This window comes from Arabidopsis lyrata (genome assembly GCF_000004255.2).
Source record: "Arabidopsis lyrata subsp. lyrata unplaced genomic scaffold ARALYscaffold_1, whole genome shotgun sequence".
Taxonomy (NCBI): domain Eukaryota; kingdom Viridiplantae; phylum Streptophyta; class Magnoliopsida; order Brassicales; family Brassicaceae; genus Arabidopsis; species Arabidopsis lyrata.
The window spans coordinates 29,066,211-29,078,357 of NW_003302555.1; the positions used below are offsets into that span (position 1 = coordinate 29,066,211).

General features: G+C 38.3%; 4 protein-coding genes across 4 annotated transcripts; 2 read left to right on the forward strand and 2 right to left on the reverse strand.

Moving 5' to 3' along the window:
- Positions 1-16: 16 nt before the first annotated feature.
- Positions 17-2,431, forward strand: LOC9327867 (eukaryotic initiation factor 4A-2). The gene is made up of 5 exons (XM_002891759.2): positions 17-160; positions 698-766; positions 853-956; positions 1,067-1,497; positions 1,596-2,431. Exons 2-5 carry the CDS (start codon positions 699-701, stop codon positions 2,229-2,231), a joined length of 1,239 nt encoding a protein of 412 aa, XP_002891805.1. The 5' UTR covers positions 17-160; position 698; the 3' UTR covers positions 2,232-2,431.
- A 270-nt stretch (positions 2,432-2,701) lies between these two features.
- On the reverse strand, positions 2,702-8,231 carry LOC9327868 (phospholipid-transporting ATPase 6). The gene is made up of 11 exons (XM_002894439.2): positions 7,741-8,231; positions 5,643-7,518; positions 5,455-5,565; positions 5,096-5,372; positions 4,921-5,009; positions 4,723-4,810; positions 4,420-4,629; positions 4,212-4,337; positions 4,026-4,124; positions 3,749-3,940; positions 2,702-3,652 (listed from the first exon to the last, which is right to left on the reverse strand). The coding sequence occupies exons 2-11, from the start codon at positions 7,475-7,477 to the stop codon at positions 2,951-2,953; spliced, it is 3,729 nt and encodes a 1,242-aa protein (XP_002894485.1). The 5' UTR covers positions 7,478-7,518; positions 7,741-8,231; the 3' UTR covers positions 2,702-2,950.
- Positions 8,232-8,865: 634 nt separating this feature from the next.
- On the reverse strand, positions 8,866-10,495 carry LOC9330547 (protein translation factor SUI1 homolog 2). Its single transcript, XM_021014904.1, has 5 exons — positions 10,274-10,495; positions 9,708-9,785; positions 9,401-9,606; positions 9,231-9,284; positions 8,866-9,123 (listed from the first exon to the last, which is right to left on the reverse strand). The coding sequence occupies exons 2-5, from the start codon at positions 9,742-9,744 to the stop codon at positions 9,079-9,081; spliced, it is 342 nt and encodes a 113-aa protein (XP_020870563.1). The 5' UTR covers positions 9,745-9,785; positions 10,274-10,495; the 3' UTR covers positions 8,866-9,078.
- A 90-nt stretch (positions 10,496-10,585) lies between these two features.
- On the forward strand, positions 10,586-11,742 carry LOC110224474 (putative F-box protein At1g55070). Its single transcript, XM_021010564.1, is given in 2 exon segments — positions 10,586-11,053; positions 11,056-11,742. Coding segments are annotated over 2 exon segments (1,068 nt in total). The 5' UTR covers positions 10,586-10,672.
- The last annotated feature ends 405 nt before the right edge of the window (positions 11,743-12,147 follow it).

Consider the following 12,147-nt stretch of genomic DNA (forward strand, 5'->3'; position numbering starts at 1 on the left):
TCGGGTTAGGTCTCTCTCTACCTCAATTTTTATTATTTGCTTCCATCGTCTCTTTATCTCTCTACCAGATCCGAGTTCGGGAGATTTCAAGCTATCTAACAAAGTCCTTCACTTTTGCTCTCAAAGCTTTCATCTTTCATTCAACTACTTGACCTCACAGGTTCGGAATTATCTTTCTCTCACTTTTCTCTGCGATTTGTTCCTTTTTCTTTATGAACGATGATTGGATCTCGAGTCTGATTTAGTGTCTTTGCGATGGATTTTGTTCAAAATTTGATGCTTTTAAATCTGTAATATCATCATCGGAATTCAATTAGTCGCTGAAACCCTTCAATTCCTTTATTGATAATCGAGATGGGTTAGGTTTTGATTGTCGACTCTTTATGTTAAAATCATCCAAAGGTTCTCTCTTTGATTTTGGACACTCTTGTGTTTATCATATGGAGAGATAGATATTTGAATGGTATCTGTTATGATTATTGGATGAACCATATTCCTATGTCTCTCCTGACATCTAACAATTCAGATATTAATGCTTGTGTTCCTCTCTATATGGAACTTCAAGTTTGGCTATTCTGTTACATTCTTACTTTTGCACATCTCTCTCTCACTGGATAGATATGAAGAGTGGCTTGTTGGTCATTATCTTTAGCTATTTGGGGTCTAATTTTATTATTTCTGTTGTGTTTTGTTCTAGTATGGCAGGATCTGCAGCAGAAGGTACACAATTTGATACGCGTCAGTTTGACCAGAAGCTGAATGAAGTGTAAGTCTTAAGATCTTTAGTTTCATTACTACGTTTTGATGAGATTTTTTTTGTATTTGCTAATCTTATTGTTTGTTTGGGTGCAGACTCGAGGGACAGGATGAGTTCTTCACCTCATATGATGAGGTCCATGAGAGCTTTGATGCCATGGGTTTGCAAGAGAACCTTCTCAGGGGTATCTATGCTTATGGTAAGTGAAGAAGATTTATATTAACAACCTTTTGTGTTTTCTGTTGGGATTCCTTTAAACTTTATCCTATGTGCTCTTTCCCGTGATTGATTTGTTGATTTTTTTTCTAGGTTTCGAAAAGCCTTCAGCTATTCAGCAAAGAGGGATTGTACCCTTTTGCAAGGGTCTTGATGTGATCCAGCAGGCACAGTCTGGTACTGGAAAAACCGCCACTTTCTGCTCTGGTGTCTTGCAGCAGCTTGACTATACCCTTGTCCAGTGCCAGGCTCTCGTTTTGGCTCCCACCAGAGAGCTTGCTCAGCAGATTGAGAAGGTCATGCGTGCCCTTGGTGATTACCAAGGCGTCAAAGTTCATGCCTGTGTTGGTGGAACCAGCGTCCGTGAGGATCAGCGCATTCTCCAGGCTGGTGTTCATGTTGTCGTTGGAACTCCCGGTCGTGTGTTTGACATGCTTCGAAGACAATCTCTTCGCCCTGACTGCATCAAGATGTTTGTCCTTGATGAAGCTGATGAAATGCTCTCCCGTGGTTTCAAGGATCAGGTTTGCCTTTACTTTACCAAGTTTGAATCTTTCCCTAGTATGGTTATGGAGCTATGATATTGACTTGGTTATCATGTTGTTTTCTAATGGATTTGCAGATCTATGACATATTCCAGCTTCTCCCACCAAAGATTCAGGTTGGAGTGTTCTCAGCAACGATGCCACCGGAAGCTCTGGAGATCACAAGGAAATTCATGAGCAAACCAGTGAGAATCTTGGTGAAACGTGATGAGCTCACACTTGAAGGTATCAAGCAATTCTACGTGAACGTGGAGAAAGAAGAGTGGAAGCTTGAGACTCTCTGCGATCTCTATGAGACTCTAGCCATCACTCAGAGTGTCATCTTCGTCAACACTCGTCGCAAGGTCGACTGGCTCACAGACAAAATGAGAAGCCGTGACCACACAGTCTCAGCAACTCACGGAGACATGGACCAAAACACAAGAGACATCATCATGAGAGAATTCAGGTCTGGTTCTTCTCGTGTTCTAATCACGACTGATCTCTTGGCTCGTGGTATCGATGTGCAGCAAGTCTCTCTGGTCATAAACTTTGACCTCCCAACTCAGCCAGAGAATTACCTTCACCGTATCGGAAGAAGTGGAAGGTTCGGGAGAAAGGGTGTGGCCATTAACTTCATTACTCGTGATGATGAGAGAATGCTGTTTGATATTCAGAAATTCTACAATGTTGTTGTTGAGGAGCTTCCCTCAAACGTGGCCGATTTGCTGTGAAGAAGAAGAAGAAAAGAAGAAAGGTTGCTTGTTTCGCAAGTTTCTTATTTGATTTTTGACCCGTTTCTCTGTCTCTCTCGCTCTCTGAATCATCGATACATCTTTTTCATTCTCTAGTATTCTTCATCAACTCTATCGAACATATATATGTCGCTTCTGACCATTTTTCTTTTTAGTCACATGCAATATTTATTTCTTCTCTTGTATGATCCACAAATCTTTCGTAATCACAAGTCTAGTCATAGCAACACTATACATGTTTTACGGTTTTGTCACTTAGAAATCTTTCACTGGGAAGTCAGGTTTTGCTATAATTCCATACAGTAAGAAGTTGTAAAGAGTTTTGGTTCATTACTTTGCAAACATTTATTTTTCAATTTCGGTAATAAAAGTACTTAAAAAGCTTTACCAAAGCTAATCTTCTTTTGGTGAATCCATTTGTAAGAAAAAAACATAACTATATGTCAAACTTGTCACTTAGAAATCTCTTTTTTTTCTTCTTTTCATTAGTACTACTAGTTTACACACACAAACACGATACAACATTCCCCTCTTTCTTCTACCTTTGTCTAATAGTTGTATAAACCATTTGATTAGTAAGGAAAATAAAACAAGAGTCTCTTTCTTTCATCTAACTTGAATCCAACTTTCTCCATCTGATGATTTTTTTCTCGGGAAAAATATTAAGTGGTTAAACAAAACTTACTTGGTCTCAATCATCAAGTCTGTTGTGAGCTTGAAGAAGGTGTATCATTAGACGATGTTCCACTCATAACACTTAACACCGAATGCTTCCTTTGAAGCCTCCCTCTTAGCTGCCTGATCTTAGCATCGACCCGAGCCGTGAACCCAATCTTTGTCTTCTCTCTCGCCTTTGACTTCTCTCGTTTCCACATTCTCTCATCCTCTACATCGATCCTGAAATGTTTTATCTCTTGTATAATGTGATGGTCAAGAGGGTTCACTGATCTTTGGTATGAAATGTGGAACAAGTAAGGAAGCGTTGTGGCGGCTATGACCAGTAGTGAAGTAAGCCAGAAAATAGGAGCAGGGGCTAGAATCTCGACGAGCATGTGAAAGATGTTGCCGGAGAGCTTTGCTGGTAACATACCGTAAAGAGCGAGGAAGACGTACCAAGCTCCTATGCTTCCCCAAATCATTACGTGTTGGATCCAAGTGAAGTGACTCATGGTTAGAGCGATTTGAACATTTACTGCCCAGATGATGCATGTGAACATGGCGGTTCCCATAGCATTCATGTCTGCGGTTTGGCCATCTGAGCGGAATGATTGGACATGGAAGATTCCAAGGTTCAGTGCAAAGATGACTATGGATGCGTAAACTCCATTCCCCATCCATCCAAGGATTCTGTACCAGTCGAAGAAGAGGTTCTTGGGGCCCTGTTGATACAATGCAGGGAACTAGAAAAAGAAAACAGGCCAAGAAATGAATCAAGATTCAAGAAGAAGTTTTTTTGTTAATGTGAAAGATCTAATGGAGAGGACTTTATATATAACCTGTAAGCAGACATCAGAAGGAACATCTTGTTCAAAAACTCCGAGGGAAATGACCGGGAGAGAAGTGAGAACAACGTTGAAGAGTAATAAGTAGGAGTCATTGTATATTGATTGACCAGAAAACCCGGTAAAGGCTTCGAAGTAGAAGAGAGTTAGACCAAAGGTTATGTTCTTGTAGAAGAAATAACAAATCTGTGAAACCAACAATTGCGAATCAAGATCAGGTATATATAATATATATACGTTGTCTGGCGAGTTATATCAATGCATATATTACCATCTGGGCTATTCGTTTGTAGCACCAATGTCCGTGGACAACAAGTAGTCTCTCGAGAAACCGAAATTGAGCTATGGAGAAGTCACTTGCCATTACAGCCTGCAAAGAAACAGAACCAAATTTTCTCAGAAAAACCAGCAAAACTTAACCATGTCTCAATGTGCTGAAGATTTTTTTTTGAAGCACCTGCATGCCTTCAACGCCACTGATGCCAACACCAATATCAGCTTCTTGAATCATTCCAACGTCATTTGCACCATCACCAATTGCCAAAGTTGTTTTTCCTGTTCCTTCTTTGGCTAGCCTTGTTACCTACAAAAACCAAAATACACAAAAATATGGTACTGTTCTGAAACCAATAAAGATGTTTTAAGAATTGTGGAGCTATTCCTACAAGTGCTTTCTGTTTGGGAGAGACACGACAGCAGATCACTGATGCACAGTCCACTGCAAGGGCAAGGAACTGATACTTGACATCATCCTTCAAAGCATATGTAAGTGTCTTTCCATCAATGATCAAAGCAAATGCTGCATGTGGATCCTTTTCAATTTTAATCATCTGTGAAGCATTTGTGATCTGCATCAAAATGCTCTCCTTTGCAGCCTGAGACCAATAACAAGTTTTGGTATCACATGCAAGATTCTACTGAAAACAGTAAATGTTGGTTTTTAATTATAGCATCGACATAATACATACAGCTTCAGAGTTTTGTGATGATTCCTCTACATTTGTAAGTGAAATGCATATCTGCTTCATACCCTGTCGCAGTAAACTGCAGGCATATCTGCATTTTGCCAACCAAAGATCTCAATTAGTTCACTTAGTTTTTAGAGAAATGAATCTAGTCAGAAACAGTTTAGGAGTCTGTGGTATCAGTAACAAAGAAGAACAAACCCTATGTTTATTGCTGTCTCCATCTTATCTCCTGTCAAAACCCATATCTTGAGACCAGCTTGGGCAAGATTATCTATGCATTGAGGCACCTAAAGTGAACGACAAACAGTAAGTTGAACATGATTTTCGAAAAGCCGCGTCTTTATATTGATCACAATTAAACTATGATTCATACCCCTTTTTGCAGTTTGTCCTCCACAGCAGTAGCTCCAACAAGGATCAGTTCCTTCTCCATCATATCTGAAACCTTCTCGAGCATTTCATCTCTATCAGCTCCAACTGAAGTTTTGGCTTTGTGAAACTCAGTGTTCCATGCTGAATACTCGGTCTCATCCAGCTTTCTGTAACCGAGTGCCAATGTGCGTAAACCTGCTTCACCGTATTCATTCAAGTGCTTGGAAGTAGCTCCCAGATACTCTTTTCCATTCTTTGATAAACGGTCAAATATTATGCTGCAGGCAAAAAACATTAAATTGTGGTTACAAGAAGTGAGAATTAAGAAACTGGGACTGGCTTGAAGTTATGCAATCAAACCTGTCAGCGCCTTTACAGAGAAGAAGAATCTGTCCTTCCTCATCTCTGACAATGGCAGACATTCTTTTTCTTTTGCTGGTGAAGTCTAACAGATTTAAGATTTTGTACTCTCTGTAAAATAACCTCCACATGATTAGACATCTATATGCAAAGATCAATGGAAAAAATTGAAAGATTCAAAGTCTTACCTATCAACTGGTTGGCCTGAAGATGAAAATCGTTCAGCTATAAACACACTTGATTGAGTTCTCTTAGTAAACTCAAAACCAAACTCCCTAGAAGCAACAAGGAAAGCAACTTCATCAGGAGACTCAGCTTCATAAGTACACATTCCAGTATCTTCATCCACCTCAGGAATAGCTGTATGGCAAACCGCCAGTATACGGAAAAACATCAAAATGTCATCTGAATTAGGCTCATTTAACCAGTTTTCATTCATTAAACGGTTATCTTCAAAACTAAACCCCTTAACACCAGTGTTCTGCTTCCGGTCCTTTTCATCGCTAGCAGTGACTACAGTCTCCAATTCAAAATCTGATGACGTCTTGCTAGCCAGTTTTGAGTAGCGTTGTGTCCTGACTTTATTCATAGGAAGGTTTGTAACTTCTTCACCTTTCTCCTCAAGATCCATCGCCATCTGCTTAGCAGCAGCTAGTTCTACTTCACTGGCACGGACACCGTAAGAAGTACCCGCAATTGAGCATTTCAGAAAGTCCATCTGATTGCATGTCAAAGTTCCTGTTTTATCAGAAAGGATAGTATCAACTTGTCCCAGCTCTTCATTCAAATTCGACGTGCGTGCTTGAGCCGGAGTCCCACTCTCACTATCATACAATTGCAAGTCTTGATTTATAAAATGTGCTTGCAAGACTTTCACTACCTCGATGGAAACATACAACGAGATGGGAATCAAGTAACCATAAAGCAAGAGAGCAGTGATCAAATGAACAACCCAAGCGTACAAAGGATTTGAAGGATTTGTCAAGCTCTCAGGCTTGTCTGGTCGCAAATACCACCAATCTGCCATTAAAAGTTTTGTCATCACAGCAAATCCCAGAGAGCTGATGAAGGAAACAGTCAAGAGAAGTGCAAAGAGAGTGTATATAATGTAGTCCATTCTCTTTTCAATCCTGCTTCTCTTTGAAGGAGACTTTGTTGAATTCTGCATTACTTTTGTGTCATGGCCAGTAAAAACCACAACACCATAAACATAAGCCGTGTTCCTAAGCTTTGAGTCTCTCAAAAGAATCTGGTTAGGATCAAGTGGATAAACCTGGCCATCACACTCAAGATTACCAACAAAAGTATACAGATTCGGATTCGGATCTTCGCATTTTATCGTTCCAGAGAAGTTCTGAAAGGATTCATCCTTCTCCAATGCTAAAGTAGCATCCAAACATCTCTTAACTTTCAAGTTAGTTTCACCATCTAAATTCATCGTCTCAACATAACAAATCCCATCCTCGTAACTCGATGACAATAAGAGCAAATCAGCGGGGAAGAACTCGTCTTTCTCAACCCTTACGATATCTCCAACACGGATTCTTTTCCACGCCCTGCGACCAAAATCTCCACTCCCTTTGTGAACACTAGCTTTTCTTGAATTGACCTCAACGTCTTGCATAAACCTTCGCCAATCCTCCAAGGCTTCTTTCCCCATACTAAGCCCGACAACGAATACCAAAGGAGCAATCATGCTCCATTTGTTAAACGGAGACAGAGGAAAGACAGAGAGAATGGCAGCAACGAGGAAATAGAAGTTTGCGACGCGGTGGAATTGCTCGTACAAGCATTTAGGTAAGAAAGTGAGCAAGTTGTACCTAGTAGTGGATACATAGTTTGAACGGTACCTAATGAGTTTAGAAGCCAAATGCAAATGAGGCTGGTTACAATGAACGATTCTGGTGTAACCAGGTCCATTGATAACATGAGGTCCTTGATCTTCAAGAGTTTTAGGTCTAAGACATCGAAATGTATAGAAATGGCTTTTACGAATCCTTGATCTTATTCTACGACGAGCCATTTTTCTTCACCTTCAATCGTCGTTAATTGTTCTTGATGATACTGCCAATTGTTTTCAAAACAAAATTATGATCTGTATAATGGAGATAAAATCTGAATTTAGGTTATCAAAAAATCCATATGGAATCCAGAAATGAAATATATCCGAAATAATTCCCAAAACTTGTAACACAAGACATTGAGAATCCCTTGTGAAGAAGATCACGTCATTGAGGTTAAAAGGAGACAGAGATTGGAAAAAATTTTATCGCGAGCGAGAATTACCTGAAATCGGGAGGGTCGTTCATGATCTACACGAAGAAACGCGTTTTCTTTTTTGGTAAAAAAATCAGCGATCCTGAGGAACGAACAAAAACAACAACAAAAAAAGCTTGGTGGGGTGGCTAAACGAGAGAGAGAGAGAGAGAGATCGAAACAGAAGAAGAAAAAAAAAATTGGAGGGAGAAGAAGAAGGAAGACAAAGGGTAATGGTAAGGTAATCTCTCTCTCTCTCTCTCTCTCTCTCTCTCTCTTTCTGTTTCCTTCAGTCTCTCCGGACTCTGCAACACAAAACCAACGCAGCAATTTCCGTTTACCTTTTTACCCTCTTTCTCTATTTCAGCTTCCTATTTTTAATTACGGAATTTCTGATTTTTTTAAAATTAATTTTCTTGAAACAAAAAAAAAAAACATTTGATTTTAATTTACACCTTAATTACTTCTGTCCAAAATGTTACCAAGCTTAATTGTTTTTCTTCTTTTAGTTGACAAAATTATTTAGATGTAATTTTACATCCAAATAGTAAATGTTGCCAAAAGTTACGAAGCTGACTAATTCACTTCATTTAGATTCATTGTAATCAACCTTATAAATAACAGAAAAAAACATTATTTTTGAGGCTCCATAAAAATCAACTAAGGATGTAGGATGATTAACCATTTTCAGCTGATAATAAGAGAATTCATTCTTGTTACTCTGAATCGCCGGATGATGAGAGATTGACTAATTTACTTCATTTAGATTTATTGTAATCAACATTGAAAAAAAAAAAAAAAAAGAAGAAAAAAAGTTATTCTTTAGGCTCAAAATCAACATGAAGGATGTAGGATAATTAACCATTTTCAAGTGATTATTTCTGTTGTTGGTTATATTTCTGTATAAAAAGAATTATTACTATGGAATATAAATGACTTAGCATACTACTATTATATGAGTCCTAATCACGTGTCTGCGATTTTCCGTACATCAACAATTATTTCTTGCCGCCGATAAGAGCACACGAGCAAATCTGCAAAATGGTTCACAAACCGGTTTGGTTTATGCATCAGACCGTAAACCTCCTCTCGTGTCCGGTTTAGCACTCGGTTCTCGCATTGTATTGCTAGTCATAAAAGATCATCATCATCCAATTCACAAAGCAAATTTTATTGATAATCTCACACTACAAATGCAAACCAAAAGTTGATACATTTATATATTCACTCATAAGCAACCTTTTAGATTTTTTTTCTGACACAATATATAATAAAAGCATTAATAACAACAAAGTAAAGTTTTATACTTCCTTTGGGACTGGCTGATTCGGTAAATACAAGTTGAACAACGAGTATCTCTAGAATTGCTCAAAAACCATGGATTTTGATGTTATCCTTCTTCACAAGCCCAGCCTGATTCAAAACATTTGTAAGATCAGGATACGTACAATGTTTCCATCTTTTCACAACAAAACCAACTTCAAAACCACTAACCGATAAGACGAAAAAATGATGATTACCTGAACAAGGAACGTAGAGACGTTCTTCCTCTGATCGCCTTGAAGCTGAATAACCTACAACAAAAGGTAAGTCATTTAGCTACTAAAAGCAATCCAAAATGTTTCTCTATCAAGTCTTGGTAGCTTGTTGATACTATAGAAGATCTGATAAAGTCTTAAGGAAAACACACCTGTCCTAATTCAGAGTCCTGGACGACAGTGCCATTGCAGCAGAATTCTTTCTTAAGGTCTTTAAGTATCTTGCTATAGCTATACTCTTTCTTAAGTCCCTGGACAGTTGTCAAGCTTTTTCTACCATTACGCTGCTGAACACGAATGTGCACGTATTCCTTTGTTCCCGCCCCAGAGTCCTCAGCATTTGCATCAGCAAAAGGATCTTTATATCACCAAGAAGAAGAAAAAAACCAACACATGATATTCATCATATTCTCAACAAATTTCAACCTCAGAGGTTAATAATTTCAGATCAAAGTTTACCAAAGGCAGTGGGGACTTGAACTTCAAGATCAGACATGAACCTTAAGTTATTACAAGGGAAAGCAAATCGACCAAGGCCTGAGAACAAAAACAGAAATTAAGAATTATGAGTCCAAAAATGATTTCAAGTTACATAACGTAAAAAGTGACACTGGTGATCCTAGTAATATCTGATCAAGATAAATCAAACGAGCTTCATAGCATCTGATTCATTCATAAACAAATACTAAAGAAACCATTTTCTGCAAAACTCTCAATTAAGTAAACATATTTATAGGATTCCAAAATTAAAATCAAAAACAACAATATAATCTCTCTGGATCTAAAATCGATTTCAATTTCTACGGAATAAAATAACACTTTTGGAGTTACTTTTCTTCTGGAAAAAAAATCCAAAATATATATTTAAACAAACAAAAAAAGAGCTTTATTCAGATCAGAGAATAAAATCACATCTATAAATCTCTAAATAAAAAATTCTTAGAACAAGCACAGCAACAGGAAACAAATAATTATGCAAGGATTAGGGAAGAAACAACAAGCATAAAAGAGAGAGAAATTATCACCTGATCAAGAGGTTAGGGTTTCGATTATTTGATTGAAGGAAGAAGGTAAAGAAAAATGGAAACCTCAAATTCGGACAAAGGCAAGCTTCTGTCTGAAAGAAGAAGAAGAAGAAGAAGAAGAAGAGAGATTACGAGAGGAAGAGCTACAAAATCGAACAAGTTTTAATTCGGACCAATATTCTTATTTTAATTTTTTTAGTCGGCACGGCATCGATCGATTCCCTCCCACTCATCTAGTTGCGTCTTTATCTTGAAAGTAGTTATTGGGCCTTAACAAAGCCCAAATTGGTTACGGCGTTACAAAGCCCAAATTGGTTACGGCGTTACAAAGCCCAACTCATTAAAGCCATAGGATGTGGAGATGCTGAAATCGCCAACAGACGCCAAGCAGAGAAGGCAATGAGAAAACGTAAGCAGGAGGTCACAATGGAAAACCTAACCTCAAAATCTAGACCGATGAGAAAACGTAAGCAGCAAGTCACAGAGGAAAACCTAACCCTAACCGTATCATCCTCCGGACCCAATAAGCGATCTGTAGAAGAATACTTTGATCGGATCCCTGTTGATCTGGTCATCAAAATCTTGTCGAGGTTATTTTCCGGCAAGTATATGGCTCAGTCTCGTTGTGTATGTAACCTCTGGTCGTCGATAATTCGCCGTCCAAATTACAATCAGTTGTTCCCGATCAACTCTCCGGATCCACCACCGAGACTCCTTTTCACCTTCGTAGCTGGAGAAAAGCTCTACTTCTACTCGGCACCTGAGCCTCAAAAACCTGATAACAAATTAACAACTCTTCTCTTGCAGCCACGCTTCATCACACATGTTCTCGTAACACAGATGTCTCTAAAGTCTGTCTTCCTTTACGTGGACTGGTTTGTCATCAACGAATGGAAGAGAATCATATAGTGTCTGTGATTTCTAATCCCATCACAGGAGAATCTGTAACCTCACCCAAAGTAAAAACGGACGGGATCGAGGCAAAAAACTATTTTGGGTATGATCCAATTGGAAACAAATTCAAGGTATTGTGTTTAACTTGGTCGCATCGTGGAACTCTTCAGCATCAAGTTCTCACATTAGGGACTGAGAAACTCTGGTGGAGAAAGATCCCATGTTGCATTTCTTATTCTCCTCGAAATGATGAGATATGCATCAATGGTGTTTTGTATTACACAGCATCTGCCAACGATAGTATTATCGTCTGCTTTAATGTTAGGTCTGAGAAATTCGATTTTATAACCCGGAGACCTGAGAAATTCTATTTAATGAAGCGAACTTCTACTCTGATAAACTACAAGGGTAAACTAGGTTTAGTTGATACTCAAGACTATGATGATGGTTTCGTGTTGTGGGTTTTAGAGGATTCCGATGAACATAAATGGTCAAAGCATATCTTGGTAACGCCCCTCCAATGGAATGCAGTGCATGCATTCGTTGAACCATACTTAGGTTTACTCCTGGGGTGAACCTTTAAATTCACCCAACAGATTATAGCCAATTGTTTTGTCATGTCATTATTAAAACTAGAGAATTAAAAAGAAAAGAAACACAATTAAAAAAAAAAGAAATCGCAAAATAGATTTAGGGTTTAAGGTTTAGGGTTTAGATTTTACAATTAAAACGAAATTAGATGTCGGTTTGGGTTGCCAAATGAGTGGTTAGGGTTTAGATTTTATAATTAAAACTAAATTAGATATCGATTAGGGTTTAGGGTTTAGGGTTTAGATTTTATAATTAAAACGAAATTAGATGTCGGTTTGGGTTGCCAAATGAGTGGTTAGGGTTTAGATTTTATAATTAAAACGAAATTAGATATCGGTTTGGGTTGACAAATGAGTGGTTAGGGTTTAATTTACAATTAAACGAATTAT

Coding starts and splice junctions, on each gene's coding strand:
- LOC9327867 (XM_002891759.2), top strand. CDS start 699: ATGGCAGGATCTGCAGCAGAAGGTACACAATTTGATACGCGTCAGTTT. Junction 767..852: donor GACCAGAAGCTGAATGAAGT/GTAAGTCTTAAG, acceptor GTTTGGGTGCAG/ACTCGAGGGACAGGATGAGT. Junction 1,498..1,595: donor CCCGTGGTTTCAAGGATCAG/GTTTGCCTTTAC, acceptor ATGGATTTGCAG/ATCTATGACATATTCCAGCT.
- LOC9327868 (XM_002894439.2), bottom strand. CDS start 7,477: ATGGCTCGTCGTAGAATAAGATCAAGGATTCGTAAAAGCCATTTCTAT. Junction 5,566..5,642: donor TCAGGCCAACCAGTTGATAG/GTAAGACTTTGA, acceptor GTTATTTTACAG/AGAGTACAAAATCTTAAATC. Junction 3,653..3,748: donor CTTCTGATGTCTGCTTACAG/GTTATATATAAA, acceptor TTCTTTTTCTAG/TTCCCTGCATTGTATCAACA.
- LOC9330547 (XM_021014904.1), bottom strand. CDS start 9,744: ATGTCTGATCTTGAAGTTCAAGTCCCCACTGCCTTTG. Junction 9,607..9,707: donor TCAAGTCCCCACTGCCTTTG/GTAAACTTTGAT, acceptor GGTGATATAAAG/ATCCTTTTGCTGATGCAAAT. Junction 9,285..9,400: donor AGGACTCTGAATTAGGACAG/GTGTGTTTTCCT, acceptor CTTTTGTTGTAG/GTTATTCAGCTTCAAGGCGA.